This window comes from Sturnus vulgaris, chromosome 5 (assembly GCF_052056855.1).
Source record: "Sturnus vulgaris isolate bStuVul1 chromosome 5, bStuVul1.hap1, whole genome shotgun sequence".
NCBI classification, from domain to species: Eukaryota; Metazoa; Chordata; class Aves; order Passeriformes; family Sturnidae; genus Sturnus; species Sturnus vulgaris.
Window position 1 is genome coordinate 73,245,547 of NC_142247.1, and position 24,669 is coordinate 73,270,215.

The 24,669-nt window shown below is 45.5% G+C and overlaps 1 protein-coding gene across 1 annotated transcript in view; it reads left to right on the forward strand.

Annotated features, from left to right (window-relative positions):
• Positions 1–24,669, forward strand: part of LOC148223793 (uncharacterized) — an 85,966-nt gene that overhangs the window by 28,116 nt on the left and 33,181 nt on the right. Inside the window, exons 32-51 of the mRNA XM_088166122.1 lie at positions 1,009–1,041; positions 3,107–3,169; positions 3,825–3,884; positions 5,028–5,063; positions 7,757–7,801; positions 8,094–8,165; positions 9,182–9,235; positions 11,487–11,525; positions 11,668–11,703; positions 12,455–12,580; positions 13,076–13,183; positions 14,647–14,733; positions 19,355–19,558; positions 20,322–20,357; positions 21,106–21,150; positions 21,678–21,722; positions 22,268–22,303; positions 22,896–22,931; positions 23,531–23,590; positions 24,163–24,288. Of these exons, the coding sequence (XP_088022248.1) occupies positions 1,009–1,041; positions 3,107–3,169; positions 3,825–3,884; positions 5,028–5,063; positions 7,757–7,801; positions 8,094–8,165; positions 9,182–9,235; positions 11,487–11,525; positions 11,668–11,703; positions 12,455–12,580; positions 13,076–13,183; positions 14,647–14,733; positions 19,355–19,558; positions 20,322–20,357; positions 21,106–21,150; positions 21,678–21,722; positions 22,268–22,303; positions 22,896–22,931; positions 23,531–23,590; positions 24,163–24,288 (1,347 nt within the window). The remainder of the gene's footprint in view (positions 1–1,008; positions 1,042–3,106; positions 3,170–3,824; positions 3,885–5,027; positions 5,064–7,756; positions 7,802–8,093; positions 8,166–9,181; positions 9,236–11,486; positions 11,526–11,667; positions 11,704–12,454; positions 12,581–13,075; positions 13,184–14,646; positions 14,734–19,354; positions 19,559–20,321; positions 20,358–21,105; positions 21,151–21,677; positions 21,723–22,267; positions 22,304–22,895; positions 22,932–23,530; positions 23,591–24,162; positions 24,289–24,669) is intronic.

Sequence of the window (24,669 nt, forward strand, 5' to 3'; positions counted from 1 at the left end):
CAATCCTGATCCCACACAATCCTGATCCCATAAAATTCTTATCCCATAAAATTCATATCCCATAAAATCCTTATCCCATAAAATCCTTATCCCATAAAATCCTTATCCCATAAAATCCTTATCCCATAACAATTCTTATCCCATAAAATCCTTATCCCATACAATTCCCATCCCACAAAATTAATATCCCACACAATCCTGATCCCACACAATCCTTATCCCATAAAATCCTTATCCCATAAAATTCATATCCCATAAAATTCATATCCCATAAAATCTTTATCCCACACAATCCTGATCCCATAAAATCCTTATCCCATAAAATTAATATCCCATAAAATCCTTATCCCATAAAATTCATATCCCATAAAATCTTTATCCCACACAATCCTGATCCCATAAAATCCTTACCCCATAAAATTCATATCCCATAAAATTCATATCCCACACAATCCTGATCCCATAAAATCCTTATCCCATAAAATTCATATCCCATAAAATTCATATCCCATAAAATTCATATCCCACACAATCCTGATCCCATAAAATCCTTATCCCATAAAATCCATATCCCATAAAATCCATATCCCATAAAATCCATATCCCATAAAATCCTTATCCCATAAAATTCATATCCCATAAAATCCTTATCCCACACCAATCCTTATCCCATAAAATTCACATCCCGTAAAATTCATATCCCATAAAATTCATATCCCATAAAATCCTTATCCCACACCAATCCTTATCCCATAAAATTCACATCCCGTAAAATTCATATCCCACAAAATTCACATCCCATAAAATCCTTATCCCACAAAATTCACATCCCATAAAATTCACATCCCATAAAATTCATATCCCATAAAATCCTTATCCCACACAATCCTTATCCCATACAATCCTTATCCCATTGGATTCCTTGCCTTGGGAAAAGCACCATGAAAAGGAGATTTTATTTTTTTTTTCCCCCTCCCATAACCGAGGATTTCTCTGATTTCTCCTCAGGTTTTGGGACCTCCGGGCATGAAAGGTGTCAGGGTAAGACTGACATTTAATTAATTAATCAATTAATCAATTAATCAATTAATTAGCACTGCTTAAAAAGCCGAGATCTATTCCTGGAAAAGCTGTTCCATGTTTCCTGAATTCCATCTCCTTTGTGCTTGGCAGGAGAGCAGAGCTTGGAAAAGTCTCATCCTGGGGGATATTTCTCCCGCTTTTATTCACATTTTTGTGCTTGGAATTCCCATTCTAGCCTTAATCCAGGGGAAAATTTGGGATTTCAGGAGGGAGGACATCACTCAGGTGCAGCCCCAGCCCAATTCCAGGAGATCCTTCCAGCCAAGGGAGGCCAAAATCAGGGATAGGAGAGGCTGGAAGGGATTTCTGGAGATCCCCAATCCCACCTCCTGCTCCCAGCAGAGCCCAAAGCTGGGCCAGGTTCCCTGTGCTGAGAATTCCCAAGGATGGAGAATTCCCAAGGGTGGAGAATTCCCAAGGGTGGAGAATTCCCATGGATGGAGAATTCCCAGGGGTGGAGAATTCCCAGGGCTGGAGAATTCCCAAGGGTGGAGAATTCCCAAGGATGGAGAATTCCCAGGGCTGGAGAATTCCCAGGGCTGGAGAATTCCCAAGGATGGAGAATTCCCAAGGAAGGAAAATTCCCATGGATGGAGAATTCCCAAGGGTGGAGAATTCCCAGAGATGGGGAATTCCCATGGATGGAGAATTCCCAAGGGTGGAGAATTCCCAGGGATGGAGAATTCCCAGGGATGGAGAATTCCCAAGGGTGGAGAATTCCCAGGGCTGGAGAATTCCCAAGGATGGAGAATTCCCAAGGATGGAGAATTCCCAGGGCTGGAGAATTCCCAAGGATGGAGAATTCCCAAGGATGGAGAATTCCCAAGGAAGGAGAATTCCCAGGGCTGGAGAATTCCCAAGGATGGAGAATTCCCAGGGCTGGAGAATTCCCAGGATGGAGAATTCCCAAGGGTGGAGAATTTCCATGGATGGAGAATTCCCAGGGATGGAGAATTCCCAAGGGTGGAGAATTCCCAGGGATGGAGAATTCCCAAGGATGGAGAATTCCCAGGATGGAGAATTCCCAAGGATGGAGAATTCCCATGGATGGAGAATTCCCAGGGATGGAGAATTCCCAGGGCTGGAGAATTCCCAAGGATGGAGAATTCCCAAGGATGGAGAATTCCCAAGGATGGAGAATTCCCAAGGATGGAGAATTCCCACATTTTCAGGCCCCTCATCCTGAGTTTGGCCTCATGGAGAGAAAATTGAATTTCCCAAGCTCTGGGACAGAGCTGGTCCCTGGCTCCAGTGTTAAAATATTAAAATATCATTAAAATATGAACAATACTAAAAATGGTAAAATATTCCATATTTTATACTTTAGAGAATTCCAATCCCTTTCTGGATGGCTTTGACATGGAACACGACCTGGAATTTTTTTAATTGATTTTTCTTTTTTACTTTTTTTTCCTTTTTTTTCTTTTTTTTCTTTTTTTTTTTTTTTTTTTTTTTTTACTTTTTTTTCTGGTTTTTTGGGGGGGGGGTTTGTTTTTTTTTTTTTTTTTACTTTTTTTTCTGTTTTTAATTTTAATTTTTTTTTTTTTTTTTGCTGGGATTGGATGTTGGAATCACCTCCTTTTATTCCTCCTATTGCCCAGACCGCTTAACCTTGGCTGGTAAAAATCTCTCTTTTCTTTTAGGCTGAGCTTAAATCGTGTCCTAGGAATTTTGCTGTGGCTTTGTGTAGGAATTTGGCCTGGAATGCCCGAATTTTTATTTTTTTTTTTTTTTAATTATTATTCCTGATTCTTCACTGCCAACCTACAGAGAAATGACAGGTGTTCGTTTTATTCAGTTTACAGCAGTAAAAATGCGTTTGTGGTGCTTTGCAGTGATGAATTTTGGATGGCAGAAGAGCAGGTGCCACGGGAAAAAAATTCCTTTAAATCCAGGATGGGAGGATTTGGGGAAGGAATTTTTTCTGGGATGCACAAGAAGTGCAAAATGCAGCCCTAAGGAGTCGTGGGAAGTTGGTTTCCTGCAGGATATTCTTGAGTTCAGGTTTGTCTTTTATTCCCAGGGAGATCCTGGCCCAGCTGGACCACGAGGAGACAAAGGAATCCCGGGACAAAAAGGGGAGAAGGTGATGATGACCTTGCACTTCCTTTAGGGATAAAAGGATTTATTTTATTTTATTTTATTTTGTTTTATTTTATTTTATTTTGTTTTGTTTTGTTTTATTTTATTTTATTTTATTTTAATTTTATTTTTATTTTATTTGATTTTTATTTTATTTTATTTTTATTTTTGTATTTTTATTTTATTTTACTTTAATTTTTATTTTATTTTATTTTATTTTTATTTTTATTTTATTTGATTTTTATTTGATTTTTATTTTAATTTTTATTTTATTTTATTTTATTTTTATTTGATTTTTATTTTATTTTATTTTATTTTATTTTATTTTATTTTATTTTATTTTATTTTATTTTATTTTATTTTATTTTATTTTATTTTATTTTATTTCTGTGGCCACCAAGGAAACTCTGAGGGAGATGGAATTCCTCCCCAAGTCATCCATCCAGGATTCCATGGGGAGAATTCCATGGGCAGAAATCCAAAATTCCTGGGAAGGAAATCAGGGAGGGAATAAATGCTGAGCTCCCTGCTCGTCCCTGGGGATGGAAACACCCCAGATCTGCTCTGGCTTTTCCTGCTCCGTGGAGATTCCTCCTGAAATTGGAAAAGCTGCCTTGGCAAGACCTCACATCCTTTTTTTTTGGGGTTTTTTTTTCCAGGGAAGTCCAGGATTTGGGATTCCTGGCCAGCCTGGGCTAAAGGGAGACGTTGGTGACAGGGTGAGTGGGGGACAAACCAGGAGAGTTAGGGACAAAAATCAAAGGTGACCCCAGGGATCAGCCCTGGGAATGTGAGCCCAGGATCAGCCCTGGGAATGTGAGCCCAGGATCAGCCCTGGGAATGTGACCCCAGGGATCAGCCTCGGGAATGTGACCCCAGGGATCAAACTCGGGAATGTGACCCCAGGGATCAGCCCTGGGAATGTGACCCCAGGGATCAGCCCTGGGAATGTGACCCCAGGATCAGCCCTGGGAATGTGAGCCCAGGGATCAGCCTCGGGAATGTGAGCCCAGGGATCAGCCCTGGGAATGTGAGCCCAGGGATCAGCCTTGGGAATGTGACCCCAGGGATCAGCCTCGGGAATGTGACCCCAGGGATCAATCTTGGGAATGTGACCCCAGGGATCAGCCCTGGGAATGTGACCCCAGGATCAGCCCTGGGAATGTGACCCCAGGGATCAGCTTTGGGAATGTGACCCCAGGGATCAACCTCGGGAATGTGACCCCGGGGATCAGCCCTGGGAATGTGACCCCAGGATCAGCCCTGGGAATGTGACCCCAGGGATCAGCCCTGGGAATGTGACCCCAGGGATCAGCCCTGGGAATGTGACCCCAGGGATCAGCCCTGGGAATGTGACCCCAGGATCAGCCCTGGGAATGTGACCCTTGGTCATGAGCTGGGTGCAAAGCTGGGATCCCCAAAAATGTGGAGAATTCCTCGTGACTGCAGGAAAACACGGATGGCCAGTGCTCAGCTCGGTGATCACCATTTCCAATTATTTCCTCTCCTGGAAGTCCCCTCCATCTTCATCTTCCTGAATTTTGTGTCCAGGAAGGTCTTGGTGGCTCCCATGTCACTCCACAGACATCCAGGAAGGGTTGGGATAATCCCTGCTCTTCCCTTCTGTCCCGTCCATTTTAAACCACCAAAAATCAACAAATCCCACCATTATTTTTGGGAAGATGAAAATATTGATGGTTTCAAATTTGGGGAGGCAGGAGACACCTCAGGGTGCACCTGGCACTGCCCCTCGTGGGACATTCCCTGGATTTTTTTCGTGGTTTTTTTTTTTTTTTTTCCCTCTCCCGGATTTTAGCTGCTGGAATTATCTCACCTGTGTCATTCCTTCTGTGTTTCTGCAGGGAAATGTGGGATTGTCCGGGAAGCCAGGCCAGAAGGTGAGTCCATGGAAAGCTTTGTTCCCTGAGAGGATGGGAATTCCTGGAAAAGAATTCCCAGAGCAGCTGTGGCTGCCTCTGAATCCTTGGAATGTCCAAAGCCAGGTTGGACATTGGGATTTGGAGCATCCTGGGACAGTGGGAAGTGTCCAAAATCTGGGATCAAAATGGTCTTAGAGGTTCCTTCCAACATTTTTGATCAAACCTTAAAAAAATTCCTGCGAATCCTCACCCGCGGGATTTTTCCTGGGAAAAGTTCAAAACCAGAAAATTTCTGGAAAAAAAATCCCACCCGTGGTGTTTGTTCAGTGAGTGGGCATTCCTCAAACTGGGATCCACCCCCCAGGCTTGACTGGGAATTGTTCCAAAAAATCAGTGAATGGAATATTTAGTCCGGATCAGCTTCCAGGGATTGGAAAAATGGGATGTCACAAGAAAAAAAAAAAAAATGGGATGCAGCCGAGGCAGGAGGTGTTAATGAGATGCGTTAATGAGATGTGTTAATGAGGTCGCAAATTAGAGGCAAGGAAAAATGTTTGGGGTCGGGAGAAAACCTGGAGGGGTGGTGTCCCAAATTTCCCGGATTTCCTGGAATATTCTGAGCTGGGAGAGACCCACAAGGATCCAGCTGGGAATGGGATCAAAGAGAGGGAGGAGAGGAGCCCCCCGTGAGAGCTCGGCTGATCTGAAATGGGAATAAAAATAAAAAAGTGGAATGGGAACTGATCCCGGATCCCCGATAATATAATAGTCATAATAATAATAATAATAATAATAATAATAATAATAATAATAATAATAATAATAATAATAATAATAATAATAATAATAATATTGTTATTGTTATTGTTATTAATTATTATTAATTATTATTAATTATTATTATTATTATTATTATTATTTATTGAATAAACCGAAATGGTATAAATATATATCAGGGATGGCTCTGGGGTCTGGATAGGTGAGCTCGGAGCTGGAGACTTTCCAGCCCAATAATCCTACAAAAATAATTAAATAATAGAATTAAATAAATCAAAATGCTATCAAATATATATCAGAGATGATTGTGGGGTCTGCATAGATGAGGTCGGAGTTGGAGACTTTCCAGCCCAATAATCCTACAAAAATAAAAATTAAAATTTAAAAAAAAAAAAAAAAGTAGAATTAAATAAATCGAAATATTACAAATATATATCAGGGATGGCTCAGGGGTCTGGATAGGTGAGATCAGAGCTGGAGGCTTTCCAGCCCAATAATAATATAATAATAATAATAATAATAATAATAATAATAATATTAGAATTGAATAAACCAAGATGCTATCAGTATATATCAGGGATGACTGTGGGGTCTGGGTAGATGAGGCTGGAGCTTTCTGGCCTAATAATCCTACAAAAATTAAAATAAAAATTTTAAAAAATGTAATAATAATAATAATAGTAGCAGAATTAAATAAACTGAAATACTATGGGATGGGGGAAGGCGCCCACGGGATTGGGAATGGGAATGGGATTGGGAATGGGATTGGGATTGGGATTGGGAATGGGAATGGGAGTGGGATTGGGATTGGGATTGGGATTGGGAATGGGAATGGGATTGGGAATGGGAGTGGGATTGGGATTGGCTGGAATGGAAAAGCCAAAAAAATAAAGAACTAAACTGGGGGGTTTGGGGTTTTTTTATGGGGTGGTTTTTGGGTTTTGGGGTGGTTTTTTTGTTTTGTTTTTTGGTTTTTTGTTCTTGCTGGTTTGGGTTGGTTGGTTTTCTGGTTTTTGTGGTTTGGTTTGGGGTTTTTGTGGTTTTTTGGGGGTTTGTTTAGTTGCTGTTGGGGTTTGGGTTTTTTATTTTTTTGGTTGGTTGGTTTTTTGGTTTTTTGGGTTTTTTTGGTTGGTTGGTTGGTTTTATGTGGTTTGTTTTGGTTTGGGTTGGGTTTTTTAGGGTTTGTTTTGTTGCTTTTGGGTTTTGTTTTTTTTATTTGTTTGTTTTTTTGGTTTTGTTGTGGTTGTTGATGTTTTGGGGGTTTTTTTGTTGTTGCTGCTGGTTTTGGTTGGTTGGTTTTCTGTTTTTTGGGTTTTGTTTTGGGTTTTTTGTTGTTGAGTTTGTTTTGCTGCTTTTGAGTTTTGGTTTTTTGATTTTTTTTTTGTTTGTTTGTTTTTTTGGTTTTTTTTGTTGTTGTTGCTGATTTTGGTTTTCTTGTTGCTGTTTTTGGTTGGTTTTCTGGTTTTTTGTGGTTTGTTTTTGTTTGTTTGATGTTTTGGGGGGTTTTTTTGGGGGGGTTGTTTTGTTGCTTTTGGGTTTTGGTTTTTTTTTTTTTTTGTTTGGTTGGTTTTTTGGGTTTTTTGGGTTTTTTGTTGTTGTTGTTTCTGGCTTTGGTTGGTTGGTTTTCTGTTTTTCGTGGTTTGTATTTTTGGGGGTTTTTTTGGGGTGTATTTTGGGGTTTGTTTTGTTTGTTTTGCTGTTTAAAACCATCCCAGACATCCCAAAAATTGCCTCTATCCCAATTTTCCAAGCATTAAACTGAGCCTAAAGAGATTTAATCTCCTTTAGAGCCCCTGGAATGTTTGATGGGCTCGGGTTTTTTTCCCTTTAAACCATTTCCTCCAGGCTTAAGTGCAAAATAAAATAAAATAAAATAAAATTCCTGTCACTTGATGGAAAAAAAACATTTGGAAAAGCTGTTCCTCTTTTTTTAGGGAGAAGCTGGAGTCCCTGGAGAGCCCGGAGTGAGAGGGATCAGGGTAAAAATTCCATTTTTCTCACTGTAATTATCATTTCCTGCCCTGGAGAGTTGGGGGGAGTTTCCCTTCTCCATCCCAATGGGTGGAGAATTTTCACTTGGAAATATTCCACTTCCAAATATTCCTTTCCCTTGGAGAAAATAATATTTTCCTCGCTATTTTCCCCTCTCTGAGCTGCTTGGTTGGGCTCTGCTTGTGATTTTTAATTTTTTTATTATTTACTTATTTATTATAATTTATTTATATTATTTATTTATTATTTATTAATAATTTTTTTTTTCTCTTCTTGCAGGGTCCTCCTGGACTGCCAGGACGACCTGGAGAGCAAGGAATGAAAGGAGATCCAGGAGAACCTGGAGAGGAGGTGAGGAATTCCTGAAGGAGCAGCTGGGAGAGGGTGGATTTTGGGACAGCTTTTATTTATTCCCAACAGTATAAATAAATAATATTTATTTCTTGGGATTGGGGCTGGATGGATTCACTCCATCCTTTTTTTTCATCCCCGTGGGGGAAAAAAAAAAAAATCAGGGAAAATATTACCAAGTTTCTCATGATTTTACCTAAATCCTATTCAGGAGATTCCCAAAAAATCACAGCAGCTCCTTCCCCCTCTCCCACCCTTCTCCTCGTGGCCATTTCAACAAGAATTGGGAGTTTTGATTTGTAATTTAATTATTTGGGAGTTTAAATTTACAGTTTAATTATTTAATTTACTTCGTTTAATTATTTCATTTCCTTTATTTATTTTATTTAATTGAATGATTTCATTCCTTCCATTTAACGATTTCATTTCTTTTAAATTTTATTTATTCTTGCTGTTGATTTAGTGGGGACAGGGAAGGACACGAGCAGCCAGAGCAGCAATTCCCAAGAAATTGGGAGGAAAAAAACTCATTCCCAGAGGTCCAAAAGGTGTTTTTTTGGATGGATCCTTTGCAGCCATTCCTGCCCAAAATCCTGATTTACCTGCAGGAATCGTGCCCTGAGTCAGGGAAAAAATGGGATTGGGAGAAAAGCTGCAGGAAATATCCAAACCAGATCCAATCCCCAAAGAAATGGTGTGGCTTCCTCAGCCAAGATGTGGTGGCAGGGAAATAAAAGCAAGATTTGGGTTGCACGAGAGGTAATTCCATGAATCCAGGTGGGATAGCAGAGGGGAAAAAGGAAAAGCAGGAAATCTCCCAGGAAAATATGAACCTTTCTGGAGGTCAAGCTCCAAGTGCAGAGCAGAATTGCTCAGAATTTAACTTTGAAATGGGAATTAGGGAGGCACCAGCAGGGCTTGGTTGGTCCTTGTAGAAAACGTGGCATTAGTTTGGGATCAGCACCCAGGAAATGGGAATTTCAGAGGGGAGCTAACACTTTGCTGCTGGTTTTCAGGGATTTCCTGGGAAGGATGGTCTGAGAGGTGAAAGAGGCCCCCCAGGCCCAAAGGTAGGTCCTGAGGCCACATTTTTGTGGTGGTGCCACCACCTTGAGCGCACCAGAAGGGAGAAAAACCCAGCTCAGGTCTCTCCTGATCCCCCCCAAAATTTGGGGATTTCAAAGCAGAGCTCCTGGGATGGGCTCAGGAAGTCGTGGGGCCGTGGTCCCACATCTCCACAGAGCTCCTTTGGGGAGAAGAACGTTCCCCAGGAGCCCAAGGGAGTGAATTTCTGGAATGTTCTCGGATTGTTGCTTCCTCCTGCGAGCTGAAGAGCGTGTGGAAAGGGGTGGGGGAGGAATGGCGGCTTCGGATCAGAGGTGGGAACAGCTCCTTCCTCAAGGGAGAGGAAAACGCTGCAGGAAGCAGGCAGGGACATTTCCCCATTGCCACAACATTCCAGACTTGTGGAAAAACCAAGATTTACCCAAGGGACAGGCATCCCAAACCATCCCTGGCTGGAGGTGCCGTCGGGGCCTTCCTGGTGCCCTTCATTCCACCGGAATCTGTCGATGCAGAGCCGGATTTGGGTGGAATGAAGCCCCTCAGAGAGGCAGCTCAGCCCCAGCTCAGCACGATGTTCCTCACCCCAGCGGCCTCCAGGCTGGGCCTCCCAAATCCCCGCGGCTCATCCCTGCTTTCATCCGTGTTTCACCGTGCCCAGGTGGGAATCCCGTCGCCGTGACCGTCCGTGGGAGCCAAGATGTGCTGGTTCGAAAGCAAAGCCAGTGAGAGAAAGTCAGAAATGCAATTTAAATGTGAATATTTAAAAAAAAGAGAAAAGAAATAAAACACAAGCAACAGTAGAAAAGAAAAGCACAGCCAGAGTGAGAATCCAGGCTGACTCCCATCAGTCAGTCAGGGGTTGGTGCAGTCCCATTCCAAGGTGCAGTTTTCCTCCAAAGCTCCAGGGATGATGTGGAAGGCTCTGGTTTTCCTCTGGGATCCAGTGGGAAAAGGCTGCTCTGATGTTCCAAATCTCAGATTTTATCTGGGTAGGAAATGCTTGGCTCCTCCCCCTGGGTGGAGCAACTCCCAATGGGATGATGGAATTTTATCAGTTAATTAGTGGGACCCAATGGGATGATGGAATTTTATCAGTTAATTAGTGGGACCCAATGGGATGATGGAATTTGATCAGTTAATTAGTGGGACCCAGTGGGATGATGGAATTTTATCAGTTAATTAGTGGGATCCAATGGGATCATTTGAATTTTATCAGTTAATTAGTGGGACCCAATGGGATGATGGAATTTGATCAGTTAATTAGTGGGACCCAGTGGGATGATGGAATTTTGTCAGTTAATTAGTGGGACCCAGTGGGATGATGGAATTTTATCAGTTAATTAGTGGGACCCAATGGGATGATGGAATTTTATCAGTTAATTAGTGGGACCCAGTGGGATGATGGAATTTTGTCAGTTAATTAGTGGGACCCAGTGGGATGATGGAATTTTATCAGTTAATTAGTGGGACCCAGTGGGATGATGGAATTTGATCAGTTAATTAGTGGGACCCAGTGGGATGATGGAATTTTATCAGTTAATTAGTGGGACCCAATGGGATGATGGAATTTGATCAGTTAATTAGTGGGACCCAGTGGGATGATGGAATTTTATCAGCCATGCCCTGGGACTCCATGGCCCATTAACAGGAGAGATCTCCTGGAGGGAGGATGGGCTGTGGAAAGATAAAAAATTATAATCTGGTTTTTAACTCCTGGCCCATTAACAGAGGATTTTCCAGATCAGGATCACTGCCCCAGCTGGTGTCACAGCTCGTGATAGAATTAAAACTTTTGGGGACATCTTATTTGGTAACCTAGGACACCACCCCACTGGAGATGTTGGACCCAGCCACTTGTGTGGCCACCAAGGCTCCAGAAGGGGCCACCAGCCCCGAGGGCACCTTGGCCATCATTCTTGGTGTCCTCTGCACTGGTGGCACTGAGGGACCTCAAAAATCTTTCCTTTTCCACAAATTTGTGGTGGAGAAGGGGATGGAGCAAAGCTCTGGCCTAAATAAATCTCCTTTGGACTCTGCTCCTGGGCCAGGCTTTCCCTACAAAATCCAGCCCTGCCCGTGTCCAGTGGAGGAGGGGAGGAGCCTCTGGAGCAGGGTGGGATCCAAAGCCCCAAATGGGATTTATCCAGTTTTACAGAGCAGGCAGAGGAAGGGCCAGATTTTTGGGATTGCTCCCCTTCCTCTTCCTGCTCCTCATGGAAATGATGGAATTAATGAGTTCATCTCGTTTATTCCAAGGGAGAGCCTGGCCCACCGGGAAAAGGAGTGGAAATGAAGGTAAATAAATCAAAATTCGAGACCATGTAAATGGGATGGCAGAGGGGACCCGAGGTGTGTCCCCTTGGCCATCAGCCACCTCCAGGAGAAACTTCCTGGAGAGCAGAGGGGGACAAGCTGGGACCTTTCTTTGCCCTTGCAGGACCTGGAGAGGCTTTTTGAAGCGTACGGGATCAAGGTAGGAGATCCTTTGTGATTCCTCCTGGCCAGGGGTTGGAAATTTGGCTTTTTCCACCTCTTCCCTCTGGAATCCTGGAGGTGACATTTGCTCCTCCAGCAACCCCAGGAAGGTTCATTCCATTTCCAGGTTTTGTTTAAATATTCCTGGATATGTAAAATTTCAATATTTCTGGGGCGGGTTTTTTGCTGCCATTTTATGGGGTGGGTGGTGGCTTTGAGGCCCCTTGAGGAGCTTAAAAATCCCCTCTTGATTCCAACCTCAACACCTTCCACCATCCCAGTTTGCTCCAAACCCCACCCAACCTGGCCTTGGATGCTTCCAGAGATCCAGGGGCAGCCACAGCTTCTCTGGGAATTCCATCCAGCTCCTCCCCCACCCTCCCAGCCAAAAATTCCTTCCCAGTATCCAACCTAAATCCTCAGACAGTTTAAAACTTTTCCCTGTTGTCGTATCCCCATATTCCCGTGGAAAAAAAGCCACTCTCCCGCTTCTTTAAATCCCTTTGAAGTCCTGAAAGGCCACAGATGTGGGGTTTTTTTTATTTAGGATGGGGAGAGATCCCACCGAAGCTCCATGATTTTTTGATGGAGCTTTTCTGATCCCAAACCTGTATTTAAACCATCCCTCGGCCGTCCCTGCCCCTGGGATCCCCTGGGAATTTGTCATTCCTCGTTTTGGGGTGGGATTGTCACGTGTTGGGGACACGAGGGTGGCACTGGGCTGCCTTACTGGTGTGCACTGGTTCCAGCTGGAGCTGCTGAGGGAGCTCTCCGAGGCCATCCTGAGGGAAGGGCTGGACGGGCTCCGGTGGCACCGGGGTGGCTCCAGGACGAGCCAAACTTCCAGGGAAAACCAGGCAGCCCTGCCTGTCACCGTGAGTAGTGTCACCTGGCAGGGGGGGACAGACCTCCAGGGAATGAGGGGGGTGGGAATGAGCCGCCCAAGGGTCACCTCTGTCATCCAGCAGGTCAGGGTGGCTCGGGAGAGGAGCCGGGATCTGGGATTTTTGGGATGGAGGGATACAAACCGCTCGTTTTTTAATGGGAATGAAGGAAGCAGTCAAGCTTTGTTGTCCGTTCCCAAAGCCACCAGAGTTGGTCCTTGTGCCCTCGAGGAGCTTTTGGGGTGGTGGGTGTGGGGCTGGAAGCTCCAAAAAGGATCCCAGGGGTGGGAGGAGCATTCCTTGGATGTGGCCAGCAAGGAATCGCTGCCCACTCGCCCCAGCCTGGCTCAGAAATGTCCCCGAGTGGGACAGAGCGCGCTGGAAGGTTGGGAAAAAAGGTTGGAATGAAGCCACCAGGATGGAGCAGCAAATCCTGGGAGCTCGGGGCTGTCGCTGTCACACCAATCCCTTGTTCTGGTGCTGCAGGACCCGCTGGTGTCCCACACGTCCCACCCGGTCCCGGCTGGCACCGAGGGGACAGGAGAAGGACAGAGCCCGGAGCTGGGGGTGTCACCGTCTGGAGGATCCCCCGAGGTGAAAATGAACAGCGGGGAAGACGAAATCGGGGATTTTACTGTGCCCAGTTCTGGGCTCTTCCAATCAGGAACGACATGGAGAGTGTCCAGGGAAGGGAATGGAACTGGGGAAGGGTCTGGAGAACCAGGAATGGCTGAGGGAGATGGGAATGGAGAACCAGGAATGGCTGAGGGAGATGGGAATGGGTCTGGAGAACCAGGAATGGCTGAGGGAGCTGGGAATGGAGAACCAGGAATGGCTGAGGGAGCTGGGAAGGGGCTGAGCCTGGAGAAAAGGAGGCTCAGGGGGGACCTTGTGGCTCTGCACAACTCCCTGACAGGAGGGGACAGCCGGGGGGATTTGGGATCTGGGAACAGGGACAGGAGGAGAGGGAACGGCCTCAGGGTGGGCACCAGCAGGAATTTCCCCATGGAAAAGGGTGGGCAGGGATTGGAAGTGCCCAGGGAGGTTTGGAATGTCCATCCCTGGAGTGCCCAAGGAATTCCTGGAGGTGGCACCCAGGGCTCTGGGCTGGAGACAAGATGAGGATCAGGCAAAGGTTGGATTCCATGGTCCTGGAATTCTTTTCCATCCTGGGATTCTGTGGAGCGTGTCCTGCCCTGGCAGGGATGGATCCAATCCATCAGGAGGGGCTGGGAATGCCAGAGCTCCGGGAGCTCCCAGGGGCAGGGTGGGATTGTTGGGATGTCCTGGGCAGGGCCAGGAGCTGGGACTGGATGATCCCTGTTGGACACTTCCCACTCAGGACATTCCATGATTCTGTGACTCCAGAATTCATTTGGAATAACCAGACAAATCCCAGCCACCTGCACCCTGATTAACAGCTCCAATTTATGGAAATTAGGAATTTATCCACAATTTTAAGGCTTCTCTCCATGCTGGGCTTCCTGTAGGAGGCATCTCCTGGGGTTTTATCTCCATCAGGATGATCCTCAGAAATTTGGACAAGGTGGGACAGGACATTCCCTCTCAGCCCCAGGCTCCTCCCGTGTCCTCAGGTTTTTCCCAGATTTTTCCAAGCTGGATTAGGACATTTTAGAGGCTTGGGAAGGGAGATTTGCACCAAGAGACACAACCTTGGAGCCTGCAAAAGTTGGGATTTGGGATACAGAGACCCCAAAATTGTCTCTGTTGAGCTTTGGGAGCCCAATCCAAACTGGAAAAAAAAGGATTTGGGACCATCAGAGCATCCCTCAATTCCTCAGGGAATCCTTCCTTTTCCATTGGTGCTGATTGGATGGATGCAAAGGAGTTAAAATTCCCAGAGTTTGACTGGACACATCATTGGAATTCTGAATTTTGCCCTGACTTTGTTGCAATGGAAAAATGAAATTAGGGAAAGGATGAGGATTTCTGCATGGATCAGGGCTTGGGAAAGGGTCCTGCTGTCCGTTTTTTCCATACTTTTTTCCCCAGGAATTAATGGAATTTTGTCAGCATTTATCCATCCCTCTCTGCAGAGCTCGGCACCACATCCAGGAGATCTGCAGGAAAAGCATTCCCTGGATTTCTCTGAGCCCTTGGAGGAGGAGCAGGACAGCAGCCAGGTGAGTTTTTCCAAGGATTTCAGACCAGTGATGGACTGGGGATGCAAATCTTAATTTTGGGGTGGCTTCTCCATATCCCTGGAGAGCACCAGAGCTCCTGGAACGGGCAGGAGGCTGATGGGAGTGACCAAAAACCCCGTTGGGAAACGTTTTGTTGGTTAATCCCACAATTTTCTGGGGGGGAAAACCAGGATAATCCCATTTTCTCTGATCCCATCTGGCCACACCATCCTGGTGTAATTCCAGCTTGGTTGACTGAAGAGTTGATGGCTCCCAAGACTTTTAAAACAGGGATAATGCAGATTCCAAACTGGGAATTTAAAATATTCCTCTTAAAAGGCGTTTCCTTTTCCTTCCCACTTTCCATGGATATGGAAATCCATGGATATGGAAATCCATGGATATGGTCTCAGGATATTCCAGGATCTTCCTGCTGTGCTCTGGAGTATCTGAGTCATTTAAAGAGCAGGATTTTAGGGTCTAGGCAGGAATTTTGGGATTTTTTTCTCATTCCTAAAATCCCATTTCCCTCTGTTTCCTTGCCCTCCTGGGCAGAGATTCCTTTCCCAAAAACCCAGCACTCTCCAGTTTGGACATTCCCTGTGGAATTCTTGGAAATACCCAGAGACAGGACAACACCGGCTTTAAAAAGTGAAGGGAAAAATCCCTTGGATATTTCCTTGGATCTGCAGGACCAGCATCAGCAAGGATATTTTTAAGAGGAGAATAACTGGAAGTGAGGAAATGCTGCTCCAGGAAATCCTGCTCTGCTTTATCCAGTTTGCCAAACTTTTCCTTCTGCTCCCATCCCTTCGTTTCCCTGGTTTCCTTTCCCTGGAAATGAATCCCAGGGTTAATCCTGGAGCTGGAATCACGGTGGCTCAGCAGCCACGAGAGGGCTCCCGGCTCCAACGCAAAATCCTGGAATGGGAATTGCGGCTCTGGAGAGGCCGGGATGTGCCAAGAGCATCCCCGGGCTCTGCTTTTCCTCCTGGATGCAGAAATTCCCTCTCCTGGGAATGGTTGAGATGGAGAAACACAGAGGATGGAGCCCAAATCCATCGGGTTTTTTAGAACCATGGAATGGTTTGGGTGGGAAGGGATTTACAGGATCATCCCATTCCATCCCCATCCATGGCTGGGACAATTCCCACCATCCCAGGGGATCCAAACCCCAATGTTCAACCTGGCCTGGGACATTCCAGGGATTCTCTGGCAATTCCAGCCCAGCCAGCAATTCCTCATTCCCAAGATCCCATCCATCCCTGTGTCCTGTCCCTCTGTCCCTTGTCCCCAGTCCCTCTCCAGCTCTCCTGGAGCCCCTTTATTCCCTGGAATGTTCTGGAAGCTCTCCCTGGATCCTTCCCTTCTCCAGGGGAACATTCCCAGCTCTCCCAGCCAGGGCAGAGCAGCTCCATGGATTTCTCTGGATTTTCTCCAGCACTTCCTCCAATGATCCCCATTTTATCAGGAGCTTTATAAACATAAAACAACTCCCACCATTTTTTTTTTTAGGACATTCCAAACTCCCTCAGCACGATGGGATCTGCATCCCAAGGATGCATTTGGAGTAAAATCCCATTTATCCTCACGGGAAGGGAACAGCAGATTCCAAAGGCAGGGAAAGAGCAGCTCCAAAATCTTGGATATTCCCAGGGGGATGGAGCCAGTTTTCCTGACAGTTTTCCTGACAATTTTCCTGCTGCTTTTCCCAGTAGCATCATCAGGAATCACGAATTTCCACCAGTTCCACGGTGCCTGGGAGAGCCCAGGAGCTCCATCCCTGAGGAGCAATTCCTGGAAGCAAAGGAATCTCTGGGAAGAGCAGGATGATCCCAAATCCACGTGTCCAGAGCAGGGCTGGACACTCCTCCATGGATGAGCCACTGCTTTGGGATTGTGGGACCATCCCCAAAAATTCCTGATCCTCCATCCCTGCATTTAAGCTTATTCCTTTTATTTATCCCTATGGATAAACCCACAATTGCTTCATTTCCCTCTCTGAAATCCTGACTTTTTTTCCTATTTTTTCCTATTTTTTTCCTATTTTTTCCTATTTTTTTCCTATTATTTTCCTATTTTTTCCTATTTTTTTCCTTTTTTTCCCTATTTTTTTCTATTTTTCCTATTTTTTCCTTTTTTCCTATTTTTTCCTAATTTTTCCTATTTTTTCCTATTTTTTTCCTATGTTTTCCTATTTTTTCATATTTTTTCCTTTTTTCCCTATTTTTTCTATTTTTCCTATTTTTTTCCTATTTTTCCCTATTTTTCCCTATTTTTTCCCTATTTTTTCCCTTTCCTTTTTTGCAGGAATACTTTTTTTCCCTCTCCCTTTTATTTACATTCTTCTCTTCCCTCCTTTTCTCCCTTCCCTCTTTCCCTTCCTTTTTTTTTTTTTTTTTTTTGTTCCCCCATAGCAACAAACCATTCCCTCCCAATTTTTCTTGGAAATGCCTCATTCCTGGAGCAGGAAACTGCCAAAATTATGGAGGAATTACAGAAATAATGGAGCCTCATTACCCCAGGCAATTTCCCAGGAAATGAGATCCCAGGGAACATTCCAAACCTCAGCCAGGTCTTGGCAACCTCTGGAATCTCTGGAATTTAGAGCCGTTCCCAGGGAAATGAGCATTTGGGAGATTTTTTTTCCCTCCTTTATCCCAAAAAAATCCACCCTGGATGGGTTCTCCCCATGCCAGCATATCCTTCATCCCTCTTTTATCCCTTTTTCCCTCTTCCAGTAAAGAATTCCAGTTTTTATTGGCTCAAAAATGGTTTTTTTTTTCTCCTTGTGAGCCAGAAATTTGCTGGGTTTGTTATCCATGAGTGGAATTATCCTTTAGTTTGTTAAAATCCAGGAAAACGGGATGATCATCCCTAAAACCTCACCCTGCTGCACTCACCAACATTCCCTGGAAGTTCAGGATTGATTTTTCTCTGCTTAAACCATCCAAAAATCCATTAAATTCATGGAGGTGAATCCAGACCTTTGTTCCTAAAAAAAAAAAAATGGGAATATCCCTAAATAACTGCACCACATCCTGATTTTTCCTGATTTTTGCTCCTCCTGGAAGGTCTCAGGGCGAATAAATTCCGCTTTAAATTTAATAAATTTAATAAATAAATAAATAATTTAATAAATTTATGGCAAATAAATTCAGTTTTTGCCTTCAGATCCAAACATTCCCCAAATATTTGGCTCAGGAAATGATTGCTGGGAATATTCTCATTTTTTTTCCAATGGATCATTTCCTACTGCTTGCTATGGAAAAGCAGGAACAATTTAGGAGCCAGGTTAGGAATAATTTGCTTTGCTTTGTGTGCCTTTAAATATTTCAAATTATCACCGAGGGGCTGATTAACATGTGGGTGTTAATTGGCATTAATTGATGGTTTCTTCCAATTGGATGCTCCAGGAGCAGGGAGGGATTTCAGAATTCCAAGTTGGAATATTTTAGGTGGGGTTTTATTGCTCTGAAACAGCCGTGGATTTGTGGCCTGGTGACAAACTGGAAAATGGAATCAGGGAATTGTTAAGGTTGGAAAAGATGATTTTGGTTGATTGGCATTGATGTTGTTATTTTATAATTAGGATTTCATGGAATCACGGAATGGGTTGGGAGGGATCCTGAAGCCCATCCAGATCCGTGGGCAGGGACACCTTCCACTATTCCAGATTGTTCCAAGCCCCATCCTTGGACACTTCCAGGAATGGGGAATCCACAATTTCTCTGGGAAACTCTTTCCAGGGCCTCCCCATTCCCTGGATAAGGAATTTTTTCATCTAATGCTATCCCATCCCATCCAATCCCATCCAATCCAATTTCATCTCATCCAATCCCATCCATCCAATCCCATCCAATCCCATCCAATCCAATTCCATCCATCCAATCCCATCCCATCCAATCCCATCCAATCCAATTTCATCTCATCCAATCCCATCCATCCAATTCCATCCAATCCAATTCCATCCAATCCAATTCCATCCATCCAATCCCATCCCATCCAATCCAATCCCATCCAATTCCATCCATCCCATCCAATCCCATCCAATCCCATCCAATCCAATTTCATCTCATCCAATCCCATCCATCCAATCCAATTCCATCCCATCCATCCAATCCAATTCCATCCCATCCATCCAATCCAATTCCATCCCATCTATCCAATCCCATCCCACCAAATCCAATCCAATCCTATCCAATCCAATTTCACCCCATCCAATCCCATCCATCCAATCCAATCCCATCAAATCCAATCCCCTCCCATCCCATCCCATCTAATCCAATCCAATCTCATCCCATCCAATCCCATCCCATCCAATCCCATCAAATCCCATCCCATCCAATCCCATCAAATCCCATCCCATCCAATCCAATCTCATCAAATCCCATCCCATCAAATTCAATCCAATCCAATCTCATCCCATCCCATCCAATCCAATCTCATCCCATCCCATCCAATCCAATCTCATCCCATCCCATCCAATCCCATCAAATCCCATCCCATCCCATCCCATCCCATCCCATCCCATCCCATCCCATCCCATCCCATCCTCTCCTCTGTTGGTTTTAAACCATTCCTTGGCCGTACCTCAGGCGCCGCGTTTCCCATCCCACAGGAAAATGGGAATTCCAACAGCGGCTCCGCCATCCCCAGGCACAGATCCAGGAGATCTCCCTGGCCTGAGGGACATTCCATGAGGATCCCATCCCAGAGCCATCCCTGTGATCCAGGATCCTGCAGTGCCCCTTCCCTGGAGCCTCCACCCCCAGCTCATCCCCCCGGTGCTCCGGGAGCTCGGAAATTCCCGTTGGGATCCACGGTGAGCGATGGAGGTGGATCCCTAATTCCAACCTGGACCAAGACACCATGAAGATGGAAATTTAGGGATAAAGATCCATAAATAAGGCAGGAAACAGCTGCTGCAGGAATCCTTTTTCATGGACAAACAGATCCTTCTCCATGAATTTACGCAGGGAAAAGAGGGAACAGGATAATCTGGGTTTGGGGGAAAACAGAACAGCTGGAATTCCCTCGGAATTCCCTGTGGGGGTGGTGATAAACCTGCACATTCCTGGCACACCTGGACATTCCAGGGATCTCTAACACAAGATCCCAGAAATGGGGAGGGGGGGGGAGGGGGAAGTTGATTTTTATACAATTTAAGAGCAAAAATTCCAGTTCCCAGGAGTTAAGGATGGAAAATTCGGGACCCTCACTCTGCATTCCCAGGAGGAATGAGCTGAGCTCATCCACCCCTTCTCCAGAAATTCCAGGGTTAAAATGGGATACCCAGGCCATTGCCAAAAGCCTGGAATTCCTCAGGAATTGCCCAGGAATTCCATGCTCCTGGCAGCTCCCAGAGGTCCCATCCAGGCTGGAGCAGAGCAGGAGCCTGGAGGCCACCCCAAATCCAGCCAGGAACATTCCAGAAGATCCTGGTGATCCCTGGAAACCCCCAGCTTCCCTCTGGGATTCCCTACTTCCTTCCTCACATCCCATTCCTCAGAGGTGGCTTTTCCATGGCTCAAGGAAAAGTTTTTCCAGCTGCTCTCACACTTCCCTCTCCTCTTTTTGAATCCAAGGCGTATCCAGGCCCTCATCATCCGAGGAGAGTTAAGGTATGGAATTCCTCCTGCCCTGCTTTTATCCCAGGGAGGAGGCAGCTGCTCCTTTCTCCCATCCCATGGATCCCATCCCATCCTATTATCCCATCCCATTATCCCATCCCATTATCCCATCCCATTATCCCATCAAATCCAATCCAATCCCATCCCATTATCCCATCCCATTATCCCATCCCATTATCCCATCCCATTATCCCATCCCATTATCCCATCCCATTATCCCATCCCATTATCCCATCCCATTATCCCATCCCATTATCCCATCAAATCCAATCCAATCCCATCCCATTATCCCATCCCATTATCCCATCCCATTATCCCATCCCATTATCCCATCCCATTATCCCATCAAATCCCATCCCATTATCCCATCCCATTATCCCATCCCATTATCCCATCCCATGGATCCCATCCCATCCCATTATCCCATCCCATTATCCCAACAAATCCAATCCAATCTCATCTCATCCAATCCTATCCCATCCCATCCCATGGATCCCATTATCCCATCCCATGGATCCCATTATCCCATCCCATGGATCCCATTATCCCATCCCATCCCCTGGATCCCATCCCACGGATCCCATTCAATCCCATGGATCCCATGGATCCCATCCCACGGATCCCATCCAATCCCATGGATCCCATGATCCCATCCCCTGGATCCCATCCCATGGATCCCATTATCCCATCCCATCCCATGGATCCCATTATCCCATCCCAGTGCATTTTTTCCTTGCAGAAGGAGGGAAGTGCCCCAGCAGATCCCTCCTCCCGTGGGCCAAAGGTCGGTGCTCTTATCCCACTTTTTCATGCCCATTCCCGGGATAATGATCCATTTTCCCAGAGCTGCCTCACTTTGGAAACTGAGGAATCACAGGAAAAAAAAAAAATCAGGAAATTCAGGATGAAATCAACAGATTTTGCCTTTGGTGATGAGCAGAAATTCCAGGAGGGAATTTCTTTCACAGCTGATCCAAACATGGGATTTGTGTTTTGGGAATCCTCAATCAGTTTGGGATTCCTCCTGTCTCCTTCAAATTCCTGGGATTCTTTAACATCCACAGAATCCTGGGATAGGGAAATCCTCCATTTGTCACTTATCCCTGGCCTTTGCTCCAGGATTTGTGGTTTTCCCACTGCACAGGAGAATTCCCAATCCATTGTGGGAATGGGATTCTTCCATGGATTTTTGCCAAAAAAAAAATGGAGCAGGAATGAGGGGAGCACTCAAAGAGGGAAGGGGGAAAATTCCTTGGAATAATGAATTTTTTGGGATTTTTTTTTTTTTCTTGGGGATTGCTTGTTTTCCAGGGAGAAATGGGAGCTCCTGGAGCCCGTGGAGATAAAGGAGAAAAGGTAGGGATGGGGATTTTCCTGCTTGATCCTTTGAAACCAGAATTCCAAACCGGAATTCTGGGATTGGCACATTCCCACATTTATCCCCAAACCTTCCTGGGGGTTTTTTGTTCCCAAATTCCAGCAGTTTTCCCACACATCTGCCACGCTCAGGAGGAAATACAAAATTAAAATTTGTTGGATTTAGTGATTTTTGAGGAATTTTTCCAGCCTAAATGATGGAATTATTGTTTTCTACGATGCTGAAAATTCGAGGGGGGAGGTTCCCAATATTCATTTTCTGCTGGATAAGAGAATTAAAAGATGGGATAAAAAAGGAAAATCCAGCCGTGGCAGGAGAGGGATGGGGGAAAAAAAAGCCACAAAAAAAAAAAAATTCATTTCATGGACAGTGAAAATTTATAGGGAGCAGGTGGAGATGGGACACGGAATTTTGGGAGAAAGGGAGGGTTGGTAAAAGGCAGAATCCCGTGGGGAATTTTGGATGGAATCCTGGGAGAAAAGGAGGGAGGAGAAGTGGCTGGAAAGGGAATTTTGTCTTGCAGGGACAGCCTGGGGACGTGGGAGAACCTGGAGAGAAGGTGAGTGCTGGAATCAGCTCCGAAGTTTTGGTTTTTTTTGGGAATTTCCTCCAAGAGCAGCCTGGGTGGGGCTGGATCCAATCCCAACCCTGGAATATCCATGGATTAAATCTAAGGAATTGCAGAGCTGTGGATGAACCTTTGTCCAGCAGGATTAATGACGGCAAACCAAAAATATTGATATAAAAATTAATTATTATTAATTAATAATTCGACAACAACATCATCATCATCAGGATTATTAATTCTGGAGAAGCTGGATCTCCCGGGATAGAACAGCGCGGGATACCAAAGTAAATAAATTAAATTAATTATTTTGGCGATTGAAAATTTTAAATTAATTATTTTAAAGCAATTATATTAAAATTAGCCACAAACCCAAACAATTGAAGTCGGGATTGACGTCCCTCACCCAGACAAGGGCCTGAGAGGGGCACTGGATGTCTCCTCTCATCCCACCACTAAATTCCACGGAATTTGGGCGTTTTCCCAGATTTTTTTCCCCTCCTCATTCCAGGCAGAGAATCCCTGGAGATCTCTTGCTCAGGGGGTGGCAATTCCATGACCTTGGAATTCTCTCTTGATTCCCCAGGGCACCAAAGGAGAGCGAGGGGAAGAGGGACAGAAGGTAAAGGACAAAGCTGGTGCCAGCCAGATCCAAGGAGGGATTTTCCCTCCTTTTCCCACCTCGGGATCAGGGGCCGGGAGGAGATTCCAGGAGGATCACACGGACAGGACACCTTGGGAATGAATCTGATCCAGAATTCTGGGACAGAATTCCAGGAATATTCCAGGAGGATCACACGGACAGGACACCTTGGGAATGAGTCTGACCCAAAATCCTGGGATACAATTCCCAGAAATATTCCAGGAGGATCACACGGACAGGACACCTTGGGAATGAGAATGAGTCTGACCCAAAATCCTGGGATACAATTCCCAGAATTATTCCAGGAGGATCACATGGACAGGACACCTTGGGAATGAGCAATGAATGCCAGGGAATGAGTGTGACCCAGAATCCTGGGATAGAATTCCCAGGAATATTCCAGCTCCCTGTCCTGCTCAGATCATCCAGAGGAGATGAGGGCTCTGTAGGAACCCTTGGAATGGGATCAGCTCTGTGGGATTTCAGGATTTCCATGGAGCAGCACAAACCAAACCCTCCCTGGGCTGGGTTTACACTGGGAGCAGAATTCCTGATTTTTCCTGACTTTCCTTCCACAGGGAGAACCAGGAATTGGGTTCAGAGGTCCCATTGGCCAGGCTGGGCCACCCGGATTTAAGGTAAAGTTGGATCTTGCTTGGATTTTGTTTTTCCCTGGATTTTTCCTCTTTGTCATCCTGCTTTTCCACTGCTGGATGTGGAGCACGGAAGTGGAAGCACCAAAACCATCCTGGAAAGGCAGGAGAAGGATTTGGGATGGAGGGAATGCCCTGAGTCCTCCAAAGGCCCCTTTCAGAGGGAGATCCTGAGGAAAAACATGGATTCATGGAAGGGCTGACCTCTCTGCAACCAGCAGGGACATCCTCAGGCTGGGGGGAAAAAATAAAAATCCAGGGAATTGTGGGCTCAGCAGGAACGAGTTCCAGGAATCCCTGGGATGTTTGAATTCACCACAGGTCAGGAGCCAAAGGCTCTGTCCTTATTCAGGCACGGAAAAACCCTTTTGTCACCAAAACTTGGGAAGAGAACACATCCCAAAATTCGGTGACGATTTCTCCAGCCCTCGCATCTCCTCACGGATCAGGACTGGAAGTGCTGTCCCAAATTCCCTGCACTGATCACGGGAATTCAAGGAGACATCCCAGCCTTAAATCCCACCCAATATCCCAATTCCTCGTGATTCCCTCACCAGGGAGAGCCAGGGGCCCCAGGACCTCCAGGAGCTCAGGGCATCCAAGGAATTCGCGGCAACGCCGGCACTCCCGGATCCCAGGGGGACAGAGGGGCTCCAGGTGTGCCCGGAATTCCAGGACAGAAGGTGAGGGGACAGCGTGGGTCGTGTTTGTCACCTCCAGGTGACCACAGTGAGCAAACTGTCCGTGCCAGGTGGGTCAAACCCTCACAATTCCAGGTCTCCCTGAGGCTGGATGTTGTCAGGGAAGCAGGAACAAATCCCAGTTGGGAATGATTAGAAGGATGGGATGATGCTCAGGTTCCAAAAGAAAACAGTGGAACTCCCAGGGAGTTTTTCCTCCTGGGAATTTGATGGTGTGACCAGAGGAGGGGACTGGGAAGGAGTGGCCATAGCGTGGGGATGGAATTTTGGGGTCATTTTGGGGTCTGGGAACAGAGGGAGGAATCCCAGAATCCCAGGATCACCGAGGTTGGGAAAACCCTCCAAGGTCATGGAGCCCAAGCT